Source organism: Cucurbita moschata, unplaced genomic scaffold (assembly GCF_002738365.1).
Source record: "Cucurbita moschata cultivar Rifu unplaced genomic scaffold, Cmos_1.0 Cmo_Scf00048, whole genome shotgun sequence".
NCBI lineage: Eukaryota > Viridiplantae > Streptophyta > Magnoliopsida > Cucurbitales > Cucurbitaceae > Cucurbita > Cucurbita moschata.
In genome coordinates this window covers 813,113-824,630 of record NW_019268564.1, presented here as the reverse complement: position 1 = coordinate 824,630, position 11,518 = coordinate 813,113, and the positions used below count along the sequence as shown (strand labels likewise).

Sequence of the window (11,518 nt, the reverse complement as noted above, 5' to 3'; positions counted from 1 at the left end):
TGGAAGAGGGTATTATTGGTATAAAAATAGTAATTAGAGAGAGAAATAGATAAGGGGGCATTCCGAGAATCGAACTCGAGACCTCTCGCACCCGAAGCGAGAATCATACCACTAGACCAAATACCCTTCTATTTTTGACCAAATTACCCTTGAGACACTTTGGTAGAGAGCGTTTGCAGCAGAGGGTATTTTTGATATAAAAGTAGTAATTAGGAAAAGAAATAGATAAAGGGGCATTCCGAGAATCGAACTCGGAACCTCTCGCACCCGAAGCAAGAATCATACCACTAGACCAAATGCCCTTCCATTTTTGACAAAATTATCCTTGAAATAGTTTGGTAGAGAGAGTTTGCGGCAAAGGGTAATTTTGGTATAAAAGTAGTAATTAGAAAAAGAAATCGATAAAGGGGCATTCTGAGAATTGAACTCAGGACCTCTCGCACCCGAAGCAAGAATCATACCACTAGACCAAATTCCCTTCCATTTTTGACAAAATTACCCTTGAAACAGTTTGGTAGAGAGAGTTTGCGGCAAAGGGTAATTTTGGTATAAAAGTAGTAATTAGAAAAAGAAATCGATAAAGGGGCATTCTGAGAATTGAACTCAGGACCTCTCGCACCCAAAGCGAGAATCATACCACTAGACCAAATGCCCTTCTATTTTTGACAAAATTACCCTTGAGACACTTTGGTAGAGAGCGTTTGCAGCAGATGGTATTTTTGATATAAAAGTAGTAATTAGGAAAAGAAATAGATAAAGGGGCATTCCGAGAATCGAACTCGGAACCTCTCGCACCCGAAGCAAGAATCATACCACTAGACCAAATGCCCTTCCATTTTTGACAAAATTACCCTTGAAATAGTTTGGTAGAGAGAGTTTGCGGCAAAGGGTAATTTTGGTATAAAAGTAGTAATTAGAAAAAGAAATCGATAAAGGGGCATTCCGAGAATTGAACTCAGGACCTCTCGCACCCAAAGCGAGAATCATACCACTAGACCAAATGCCCTTCTATTTTTGACAAAATTACCCTTGAGACACTTTGGTAGAGAGCGTTTGCAGCAGAGGGTATTTTTGATATAAAAGTAGTAATTAGAAAAAGAAATCGATAAAGGGGCATTCCGAGAATCGAACTCGAGACCTCTCGCACCCGAAGCGAGAATCATACCACTAGACCAAATGCCCTTCTATTTTTGACAAAATTACCCTTGAAATAGTTTGGTAGAGAGAGTTTGCGGCAAAGGGTAATTTTGGTATAAAAGTAGTAATTAGAAAAAGAAATCGATAAAGGGGCATTCCGAGAATCGAACTCGAGACCTCTCGCACCCGAAGCGAGAATCATACCACTAGACCAAATGCCCTTCTATTTTTGACAAAATTACCCTTGAGACACTTTGGTAGAGAGCGTTTGCAGCAGAGGGTATTTTTGATATAAAAGTAGTAATTAGGAAAAGAATTAGATAAAGGGGCATTCCGAGAATCGAACTCGGAACCTCTCGCACCCGAAGCAAGAATCATACCACTAGACCAAATGCCCTTCCATTTTTGACTAAATTACACTTGAAATAGTTTGGTAGAGAGAGTTTGCGGCAGAGGGTAATTTTGGTATAAAAGTAGTAATTAGAAAAAGAAATCGATAAAAGGGGCATTCCGAGAATTGAACTCAGGACCTCTCGCACCCAAAGCGAGAATCATACCACTAGACCAAATACCCTTCTATTTTTGACCAAATTACCCTTGAGACACTTTGGTAGAGAGCGTTTGCAGCAGAGGGTATTTTTGATATAAAAGTAGTAATTAGGAAAAGAATTAGATAAAGGGGCATTCCGAGAATCGAACTCGGAACCTCTCGCACCCGAAGCAAGAATCATACCACTAGACCAAATGCCCTTCCATTTTTGACTAAATTACACTTGAAATAGTTTGGTAGAGAGAGTTTGCGGCAGAGGGTAATTTTGGTATAAAAGTAGTAATTAGAAAAAGAAATCGATAAAAGGGGCATTCCGAGAATTGAACTCAGGACCTCTCGCACCCAAAGCGAGAATCATACCACTAGACCAAATACCCTTCTATTTTTGACCAAATTACCCTTGAGACACTTTGGTAGAGAGCGTTTGCAGCAGAGGGTATTTTTGATATAAAAGTAGTAATTAGGAAAAGAAATAGATAAAGGGGCATTCCGAGAATCGAACTCGGAACCTCTCGCACCCGAAGCAAGAATCATACCACTAGACCAAATGCCCTTCTATGTTTGACAAAATTACCCTTGAGACACTTTGGTAGAGAGAGTTTGGCAGAGGGTATTATTGGTATAAAAATAGTAATTAAAGATTGAAATAGATAAAGAGGCATTCCGAGAATCGAACTCGAGACCTCTCGCACCCGAAGCGAGAACCATACCTCTAGACCAAATGCCCTTCTATGTTTCACAAAATTACCCTTGAGAAACTTTGGTAGAAAGAGTTTGGAAGAGGGTATTATTGGTATAAAAATAGTAATTAGAGAGAGAAATAGATAAGGGGGCATAGAGTTTGGAAGAGGGTATTATTGGTATAAAAATAGTAATTAGAGAGAGAAATAGATAAGGGGGCATTCCGAGAATCGAACTCGAGACCTCTCGCACCCGAAGCGAGAATCATACCACTAGACCAAATACCCTTCTATTTTTGACCAAATTACCCTTGAGACACTTTAAGCGAGAATCATACCACTAGACCAAATACCCTTCTATTTTTGACCAAATTACCCTTGAGACACTTTGGTAGAGAGCGTTTGCAGCAGAGGGTATTCCCTTCTATTTTTGACCAAATTACCCTTGAGACACTTTGGTAGAGAGCGTTTGCAGCAGAGGGTATTTTTGATATAAAAGTAGCAAATTACCCTTGAGACACTTTGGTAGAGAGCGTTTGCAGCAGAGGGTATTTTTGATATAAAAGTAGTAATTAGGAAAAGAAATAGATAAAGGGGCATTCCGAGAATCGAACTCGGAACCTCTCGCAGCCGAAGCAAAAATCATACCACTAGACGAAATGCCCTTCCATTTTTGACAAAATTACCCTTGAAACAGTTTGGTAGAGAGAGTTTGCGGCAGAGGGTAATTTTGGTATAAAAGTAGTAATTAGAAAAAGAAATCGATAAAGGGGTATTCCGAGAATCGAATTCGGGACCTCTTGCACCCGAAGCGAGAATCATACCACTAGACCAAATGCCTCCATTTTTGACAAAATTACCTTGAGACACTTTGGTAGAGAGAGTTTGCAGCAGAGGGTATTTTTGGTATAAAAGTAGTAATTAGAAAAAGAAATAGATAAAGGGGCATTCCGAGAGTTGAACTCGGGACCTCTCACACCCAAAGCGAGAATCATACCACAAGACCAAATGCCCTTCTATTTTTGACAAAATTACCCTTGAGACACTTTGGTAGAGAGAGTTTGGCAGAGGGTATTATTGGTATAAAAATAGTAATTAAAGAGAGAAATAGATAAGGGGGCATTCCGAGAATCGAACTCGAGACCTCTCGCACCCAAGTAAGAATCATAACTAGACCAAATGCGCTTCTGTCTCTAACAAAATTATCCTTGAGACAATTTGGAAGAGAGAGTTTGCATTCGAAGGTATAAAAATAAAGGGGCATTCCGAAAATCGAACTCCGGACCTCTCACACCTAAAAAGAGAATCATACCACTAGACAAAATACCCTTTTGTTTATAACACAATTACCCTAGAAACTTTGTTAGAGAAACTTTAAGGCAAAGGGTATTGATGGTATTAAAATTTTTATTAAATGGAAAAAGGGGCATTCCAAGAATCGAACTCGGGACCTCTCGCACCCAAAGCGAGAATCATACCACTAGACCAAATGCCCTTTATGTTCGTTTTTTAATATTATTTTCTAATACAAAATAATAGTAACTGGGCCGACCTTTTCAGCCCAATTTTGGTTTCGGGTGGACCGATTTGGGCCCAAATTTTAGAGGATAGATTACTAGATATGGCTTTTACATTAATTTTCCTATTAAATATTTCAATTTATTTTATTTTTATAACAAATATGAACATTTTATTTACTGAACCCTTTTTCTACCCATTGGGGCCCTCGCTTCATCCTCGTGTGGAGTTATAACTAGTGCGTAGCAGGATGTTAGATGTCCTTTGCTTGAGCGAGGTTCACGATATTCGAGTTCGATAGCTACCCGTCATCGTCCAAAGTTAGGTTAGTTCAAAATCATGAAAATAAATTGGGTTTAATACCTTAACGTATGTAATAGTAGATTTTGGAGATGTAGGGTATCGATCCCTATACCTCTTGCATGTTCAGCGAGCGCTTTACCATTTGAAATACATCCCCTTGCATGAAATCAAATAAATGCTACAATTATTTTTTTTCCGTCACCATTTTACTCTTAATACAATTTCTAATGAAAAAAGTTAGTTAGGATCGTTAAATTCAAAACTTCCATGAAAATCTTCTCTCTACAATACTCGACGTGACGAGAGTTCGTATTAATATCGAGACTTGCAAATCAGGTATGAGTGTTAAAAGTTAAGCATAGCCTCGAAACACGAGTTCTATGAGTTCAAAGCTCTCTTACCAATATATTACTCGGTATATTTCTCACGTACGTCATAATCATTTTGGAAAGAGTTTCCACCTTATTTTTTCTATAATAATCTACTTCTCGAGCCTCTCATGTTAGCATCCGAGCTTGGAGATTGGGGTAACCATAGATCAGTTTCTTTTGAAATGTTCGGATTTAAGTAACAAACGAATTCGAGAAGAGGCTGACTAATTAGGGTTTCGATTTCACGACCGAACATGTGAGAGTTATTCAAATTTCACATGGGATGAGAATTGGATTTGAATAATCTTCATAAATTTTATTCTTTTAGCATAAAAAAACATGTGATGATAAAGAAAAATGAGTGGTTGAAAAAATAAAAGCTCCCATAATAAAGCTTTCTTATAGAGGATAGTGCATGAAATAACAAACTTCTTATTTAGGACTTGGATGCTAAAGTTCAAAGTTCGGTACTCCCTAAATTAAATTGATACCTACCATTATTATCCTTTCTACCTAACATTTAGATGTTCGAGAAGATTACATTTTAGTGGGGTCGAGGGCGGAAATGGGGATTGGGAGGAATCTGTCTGTGAGATCCCACGTCAGTTAGAGAGAGGAACGAAGCATTCCTTACAAGGTTGTGGAAACCTCTTCCCAGTAGACATTTTTCAAAATCGTGAGGCCGACGGTGATATGTAATGGGCCAAAGCAGACAATATCTGCTAGCGGTGAGCTTGGGCTGTTACAAATGGAATCAGAGCCAGACGTCGGACGATGTGCCAGCAAGAACGCTGGGCCTCAAGGGGGATAGATTGTGAGGTCTCACATCGGTTGGAGAGGAGAACAAATCATTTCTTATAAGGTTGTGGAAACCTCTTCCTAGTAGACGCGTTTTAAAACCATGAGGTTGACGAACGCTAGGTAATGGGCCAAAGCGGACAATATCTATTAGCTGTGAGCTTGGGCTATTACTAGAGCCAGACATCAAACGATGTGCTAGCGAGGACGCTGGGCCCTAAGGGGGATAGATTGTGAGGTCTCATATCGGTCGGAGAGGGAAACAAATCATTCCTTATAAGGTGGTGGAAACCTCTCCCTAGTAGACACATTTCAAAACTATGAGGCTGACGGCGATACGTAATGAGCCAAATCGGACAATATCTACTAGTTGTGGGCTTGGGTTATTAAAAATGGTATCAGAGCCAAACATCTAACCGTGTGCCAACAAGGACGCTGGACCCCAATGGGGATAGATTGTGAGGTCCTACATCGATTGGAGAGGAAAACGAATCATTCCTTATAAGGTTGTAGAAACCTCTCCCTAGTAGACGCGTTTTAAAACCATAAGGCTGACTAACGCTAGGTAATGGGCCAAAGCGGACAATATCTGCTAACTGTGGGCTTGGGCTGTTACAAATGGTATCAGAGCCAGACATCGGACAATGTGCCAGCGAAGATGCTGGGCCCCAAGGGGGATAGATTGTGAGGTCTCACATCGATTGGAGAGATGAACGAATCATTCCTTATAAGTTTGTGGAAACCTCTCCCTAGTAGACACATTTTAAAACCATGAGGCTGACGAACGCTACGTAATGGGCCAAAATGGACAATATATGCTAGCGATGTGCTTGGGCTATTACAATGTCCCCTCTCCCTCCCCATTTTTCACTTAGCTGGGGATTCATCACCCCATTCTAAGAAGGTCCCTACGGAGCCCTGACCCTATAGGGTAAATGAGCATATCTAAGAATCAACTTGAACTTTTAAGGATCTAGTTGTAGTGATTAAACTTGATATCATATAGCAAGCGATCGTGTGCTCAAATCCAAATAACTTAACATTTCACATGTTGGGTATCGTGAACTAATCAATTTCATATTCACGAGCTTAAGTTTTTAGGTTGAATTAGAACGAGTGTCACTACAATACCACCGTCATTCTTTCTATAACGTACAAACGATTATTAGCCAAACTACAGTCACTACAATATTGACATGTCGGTGTTGCTATCAAAGGAGGAATAGTGAACGAGAGAAGGATAAGTACGACTACGACGCTCGACATGTGATAACATGTTAAAATGAGTGGACGATCAGTGTTGTTATCAAAGGAGAGATAGAGAGTGAGAGAAATGTATGTAAGACTCGACGCTCGACATGTGATAACATGTTAAAACGAGTGGACGAGAATATACCGAACGACATGTGAAAGACTTTTGCTTTAAATTGAGGAATACAAGAGTTAGGCTAACGTCGATCTCTTAAGGTTGAATGCAAATGCTAAGAGAATAGGATGTGTAAAAAGGGTTTCATTTGTTCGACAAGAATTATGTATTACGTGTCAATTTCTCGTGTTTTTAGTTTGGTAAATAATTATAAGCTTCATTTAATTAAAAATTAAAAACAAAAATAATAATGTTTAAAATTATTTGGTAATAAAGAAATTGGTATATATATATATATATATATATATATATATATATATCCTAACCTAACCATGGTTAAGAAATTGGTTAAGGGAACTCACCGGAGCCGTAGCAAAAGCAAGTTTTCATGTGGCAATTGTCACTACTTATGGACCCGAACTTGGGTGATCGATCCATAACCAGGATGAAGGTTGGGTGAAACAAAGTGGAGGTCTGAACCGACTGATGTTGAAGAATCAGCGGATGAGTTGTGGTTAGGGTGAAATGCCACTCGAACCCAAAGCTAGCTGGTTCTCCTCGAAATGCTTGAATCGTTTCTAAGGTTTAATAATCATTTTAATTGCTGAGCTTTCAAATTTATTTTATCTCGGTCCCTACGACATTAATTTGAAAATATCTATTTAGTCCCTAAACTTAAATATAATTAAAAAGATATATATTTTGGTCCTGCGGTTATTTTTTGAAAAATTATGGGACAAAAAATAAACATTTTAAAAGTTTAAGATCAAAATGAAAATTTTTTAAGTTTAGGGGCAAAAATGGAACAAACGTTAAAATTGAAGGACCGAAGTGAAATTTAAACCTAAAAAATAATTGAAGTTATACCTGAAAGTCTCGGTTGATATCAATTTAAACAAACCAAAACATGATCGCTATACAATAAATCAATACAATATAACGGATATTACAAGTCACGACAAACAGTGATATACATCAAGACGAAAATGATACTCGTCATTTTCGAGAATATTTATATGCTTTATTCAAATAATACCCGTAATTTATTTTATTAATTAATTAATTAATTTTTATTCGTTGAGAAGTTGCATAGACCATAGATCCTCCATGCTCCAATAATTTTGATTGGAATGGTCAACTGGGAGCAAAGGCAATGAGAAGGCATCAAGATTTTTAGTGTAATTTGGAGGAGAAAAGGTTTCCATTATTGGATCCATTGTGTAAGAACTTGGAGCTTCTTCATTCACTTGATTACGATCACGAGACGTTGCTTTTGAGCTCGTTTGTCGAGCGTTGAAGCGATGCCCTTGCTTTACGTGCTTTTGGATTCTCGTCCTCCAGTAGTTCTTTATCTCGTTATCAGTCCTTCCCGGGAGATGCTTTGCTATTTTTGACCACCTGGAAAGATGATCATATGAAATGAGATAAAAGGGATCTGTTCGTTTATTTCTTCGACTTTTTTTGAAATTTATTATAACCGTATCTGGTTAGATGTAACATCCCAAGTTCACTGCTAGTAGAATATATTGTCCTCTTTGGGCTTTGCCTCAAAGTTTTAAATCACGTTGCTATAGTCAGGGTCTAGCCCTACTCCGACTAGTGCCTCGCACCATCTGGTGACGAGGCCCAAGTCCATCGCTAGCAGAATATATTTTCCTCTTTGAGCTTTCTTTCACGGTTTTAGAACATGTCTGCTATGGTGAGGGTCTAGCCCTATTCCAACCAGTGTCTCACACCATTCAGTGATAGGCTCTAATGCCAGTTTTAACAACTCAAGCCCACCGCTATCGTATATTGTCCTCTTTAGGCTTTCCCTTCCGAGCTTGCCCTCTAGGTTTTAAAACGCGTCCACTAAAAAGAGGTTTCCACACTGTTATAAGAAATGTTCCGTTCCCTACATAGGGTTAGATGACGTGTTTCGTTTAGGGCCACGAAAATTTGAGATTTTTTTTTTTTTTTTTTTTTAAAGAAAAAATTTGTTGGTTAAATTTGATTGGTCATGTTCAATGGCTGAAAATCAAGCTCCGCCACGTAGGATTTCATGTATTTAAAGGACTCCAAAAATCCCAATATTTTTAAAGAATTTGTAGAATATTCAATCTCAAGTTTCAAGAAAATGCTGAATCACAGGTAGATTTCTTCAAATGGCAGCTAAAATAATTTTTTTATTTATTTTAATTTTCTTTGAAATTTTAAAATATATTATTTAATGTTTAAATTTTAAATAATTTAATTTCTGTTAAATAATTAAAGCATTGATATATGAGTTTCTCTCAAATTAGTTTAATATTTAAAATAAATAAATAAATATTTTATATATTAACATCTTATTTTTATTGAAAATAAAAAATTAAATAAAGAGCTCGAATAACTAATTAATTCAATATAAATCTCTTTGGGTCGTCATTTCTTCGTATTTTTTTTGTTTAAAATTTTAAAGGTAAACTTTTAAATATTTAAGAAAAATAAGAAATTAACCGAAAGAAATATTTCTAAAAACTAATTTTTGTAAATTTTAATTTAAAATCAAAACTCTTTTAAGAAAATAATTGTTTTGGAATATAAAATAATTACCAAACAAGCTTGTAATATTTATTTCTTTTTTCAGTGCAAAGTAATAATAATAATAATAATAACTCAAAACAATAATAATAATAATAAAAATAATAATAATATATATATATATATATATATATATATATATATATATATATATGTATACCATGCAAAATCTTTATTTTTTCTTTCAATTTTCTCAAGTAACTTATAGAAATTTTAAAATAAAATAAAAAAATCATTAAAAACGTGCATAAAAAGGAGAATTTTGAAAGAAACGTGTTGTCGTGGCCACAGAAGCCCCATAATATTCTTCCTCGGCTAAACCTCTAACGAGACTCCAAAATCTCGGTCGGGCGATTGGAGAAAGAAATATATCACCAATCTTCTTTCTCGATGAGAATATTTCTATTTCTTAGTTTCAACGATACGTAAAATCGAGACTTCGAACGTTTGACCTCTTAATCGAGAATACAGAATTTATATCAGTTGATTTCGATTTTTTATTGACATGTATTGATAATAGTCTTAGCTAGATCTGTATTTACGTAAATAAAATCTTACTTATTTCCCCATTTGGCGTGTAGTTCCATGATCAGTAGTTGTTCATCTGAAGTGATGTTGCCTCGTCGAACGTTGGGATGGAGGTAGTTCAGCCACCGGAGTCGACAGCTCTTCCCGTTACGTTTTAGACCTGGAATGATCGGGTTCGGGAAAAAAAGGCGGAAACTATCAAAATTAGGGTTTTTGAGAAAATTTGAGAGAGATTTAGGTTATTACCAGCGGAGAGAGCAAGAGAGTTCCAAACACCTTCACCATGATTGGCTATGTAGTTGATGAGAATCAAGTCTTCTTCCATAGTCCATGGCCCTTTTCTAACCTCCACCACACCTTCTGCATCCATTTTAGAGAGAGAAAGAGAGAGAGTTGATAAGATCATGATGGTAGCCAGGGTTTTATAGAGAGGCCAAACGGAAGGAAAAGGTACGTACGAGTTACCCTCGTTGCAAGGGACGAGGTGAACTAAAGAAGGTTAGTCGTACTCGTTTAGTACCTCTAATACAAGGCTAGTCAAAGAAGATCACTTGTACTCGTGTAGTAACCTTGATATAGGACTAGCCAAAGAAGGTCGGTTGTACTCGTTTAGTACCCTTGATACAGGGTTAGTCAAAGAAGGTCAATTGTACTCGTTTAGTACCCTTGATACAGAACCAAGGAGAGTTGGTCGTACTCGTTTAGTACCCTTGATACAAGACCAGCCAAAGAAGGTCAGTTGTACTCGTGTAGTACCCTTGATACAGGACCAACCAAAGAAGGTTGGTTGTACTCGTTTAGTACCCTTGATATAGGGCCAACCAAAGAAGGGTAGTCGTACTCGTTTAGTACCCTTGATATATGGCTAGCAAATAAGGCCAGTTGTACTCGTGTAGTAACCTTGATATAGGACCAACCAAAGAAAGCCAAACCAAAGAAGGCCAATTGTACTCGTTTAGTACCCTTGTTAAGGTTAGCCAAAGAAAGTCTGTCGTACTCGTTTAATGCCCTTGATACAGGGTTAGCCAAAGAAAGTCTGTCGTACTCGTTTAATGCCCTTGATACAGGGTTAGCCAAAGAAGGTCAGTCGTACTTGTTTAGTACCCTTGATACAGGGTTAGCCAAAGAAGGTCGGTCGTACTCGTGTAGTACCCTTGATACAGGACCAACCAAAGAAGGCCGGTTGTACTCGTTTAGTACCCTTAATATAGGGCTAGCCAAAGAAGGTCAGTTGTACTCGTGTAGTACCCTTGATATAGGACCAACCGAAGAAGGTCGGTTGTACTTAATTGATCGACTTAGGCTTATATCACAATAATTACAATATTACCCAGATATTTTTTCATAATATCGAAGATATTTTTTTAACATTAGCCTTCTTTTGCATGGTTTCGCACGTGTGTCCCAAAAACATATGAGTGCGATGGAAAAATTAGGGTTCCGAGCACATGGATTGATATATTCGTGTGAAATATAAATATGAATCATAAGAATAATTGAATTCTTCGAAGCATTTTCCTTTCTCTTTTTTAGATTCTTCATTGAAGTGGAGAAATGAATAAAGTTCGTAATTCCAAATTAGGGTTTTTAGCTCGATTCTTGCTTTTTACAAGAACAAGTGTCGAATCGAGAAGAATGACCAACTACTCATAAAAAAAATAAGCTTCTCGAGCTAATGATCATCGAGTTGATGCACAGAATTCCA

General features: G+C 37.3%; 1 protein-coding gene and 17 non-coding genes across 18 annotated transcripts; all 18 read right to left on the bottom strand.

Annotated features, from left to right (window-relative positions):
- Nucleotides 1–54: 54 nt before the first annotated feature.
- TRNAP-CGG lies at nt 55–126 on the bottom strand. Its single transcript has one exon. It is a non-coding gene; the product is annotated as a tRNA-Pro (tRNA).
- Nucleotides 127–230: 104 nt separating this feature from the next.
- TRNAP-CGG lies at nt 231–302 on the bottom strand. Its single transcript has one exon. It is a non-coding gene; the product is annotated as a tRNA-Pro (tRNA).
- A 104-nt stretch (nt 303–406) lies between these two features.
- Nucleotides 407–478, bottom strand: TRNAP-CGG. The gene has a single exon. It is a non-coding gene; the product is annotated as a tRNA-Pro (tRNA).
- A 104-nt stretch (nt 479–582) lies between these two features.
- TRNAP-UGG lies at nt 583–654 on the bottom strand. The gene has a single exon. It is a non-coding gene; the product is annotated as a tRNA-Pro (tRNA).
- Nucleotides 655–758: 104 nt separating this feature from the next.
- On the bottom strand, nt 759–830 carry TRNAP-CGG. Its single transcript has one exon. It is a non-coding gene; the product is annotated as a tRNA-Pro (tRNA).
- A 104-nt stretch (nt 831–934) lies between these two features.
- On the bottom strand, nt 935–1,006 carry TRNAP-UGG. Its single transcript has one exon. It is a non-coding gene; the product is annotated as a tRNA-Pro (tRNA).
- A 104-nt stretch (nt 1,007–1,110) lies between these two features.
- Nucleotides 1,111–1,182, bottom strand: TRNAP-CGG. Its single transcript has one exon. It is a non-coding gene; the product is annotated as a tRNA-Pro (tRNA).
- Nucleotides 1,183–1,286: 104 nt separating this feature from the next.
- Nucleotides 1,287–1,358, bottom strand: TRNAP-CGG. The gene has a single exon. It is a non-coding gene; the product is annotated as a tRNA-Pro (tRNA).
- A 104-nt stretch (nt 1,359–1,462) lies between these two features.
- Nucleotides 1,463–1,534, bottom strand: TRNAP-CGG. The gene has a single exon. It is a non-coding gene; the product is annotated as a tRNA-Pro (tRNA).
- A 105-nt stretch (nt 1,535–1,639) lies between these two features.
- TRNAP-UGG lies at nt 1,640–1,711 on the bottom strand. Its single transcript has one exon. It is a non-coding gene; the product is annotated as a tRNA-Pro (tRNA).
- Nucleotides 1,712–1,815: 104 nt separating this feature from the next.
- TRNAP-CGG lies at nt 1,816–1,887 on the bottom strand. The gene has a single exon. It is a non-coding gene; the product is annotated as a tRNA-Pro (tRNA).
- A 105-nt stretch (nt 1,888–1,992) lies between these two features.
- On the bottom strand, nt 1,993–2,064 carry TRNAP-UGG. Its single transcript has one exon. It is a non-coding gene; the product is annotated as a tRNA-Pro (tRNA).
- Nucleotides 2,065–2,168: 104 nt separating this feature from the next.
- Nucleotides 2,169–2,240, bottom strand: TRNAP-CGG. Its single transcript has one exon. It is a non-coding gene; the product is annotated as a tRNA-Pro (tRNA).
- Nucleotides 2,241–2,342: 102 nt separating this feature from the next.
- Nucleotides 2,343–2,414, bottom strand: TRNAP-CGG. The gene has a single exon. It is a non-coding gene; the product is annotated as a tRNA-Pro (tRNA).
- A 169-nt stretch (nt 2,415–2,583) lies between these two features.
- Nucleotides 2,584–2,655, bottom strand: TRNAP-CGG. The gene has a single exon. It is a non-coding gene; the product is annotated as a tRNA-Pro (tRNA).
- Nucleotides 2,656–3,309: 654 nt separating this feature from the next.
- On the bottom strand, nt 3,310–3,381 carry TRNAP-UGG. Its single transcript has one exon. It is a non-coding gene; the product is annotated as a tRNA-Pro (tRNA).
- Nucleotides 3,382–3,790: 409 nt separating this feature from the next.
- On the bottom strand, nt 3,791–3,862 carry TRNAP-UGG. The gene has a single exon. It is a non-coding gene; the product is annotated as a tRNA-Pro (tRNA).
- Nucleotides 3,863–7,784: 3,922 nt separating this feature from the next.
- LOC111435123 (myb-related protein 305-like) lies at nt 7,785–10,183 on the bottom strand. The gene is made up of 3 exons (XM_023072460.1): nt 10,060–10,183; nt 9,844–9,973; nt 7,785–8,121 (listed from the first exon to the last, which is right to left on the bottom strand). The coding sequence occupies exons 1-3, from the start codon at nt 10,181–10,183 to the stop codon at nt 7,794–7,796; spliced, it is 582 nt and encodes a 193-aa protein (XP_022928228.1). The 3' UTR covers nt 7,785–7,793.
- Nucleotides 10,184–11,518: the final 1,335 nt, after the last annotated feature.

Excerpts from the sequence above, each read along its gene's own strand:
- LOC111435123 (XM_023072460.1), bottom strand. The coding sequence starts at position 10,183 with ATGGATGCAGAAGGTGTGGTGGAGGTTAGAAAAGGGCCATGGACTATG. Across the intron at positions 9,974-10,059 it reads CTCTCTTGCTCTCTCCGCTG|GTCTAAAACGTAACGGGAAG; the intron begins GTAATAACCTAA and ends CGATCATTCCAG. Across the intron at positions 8,122-9,843 it reads CACGCCAAATGGGGAAATAA|GTGGTCAAAAATAGCAAAGC; the intron begins GTAAGATTTTAT and ends TCATCTTTCCAG.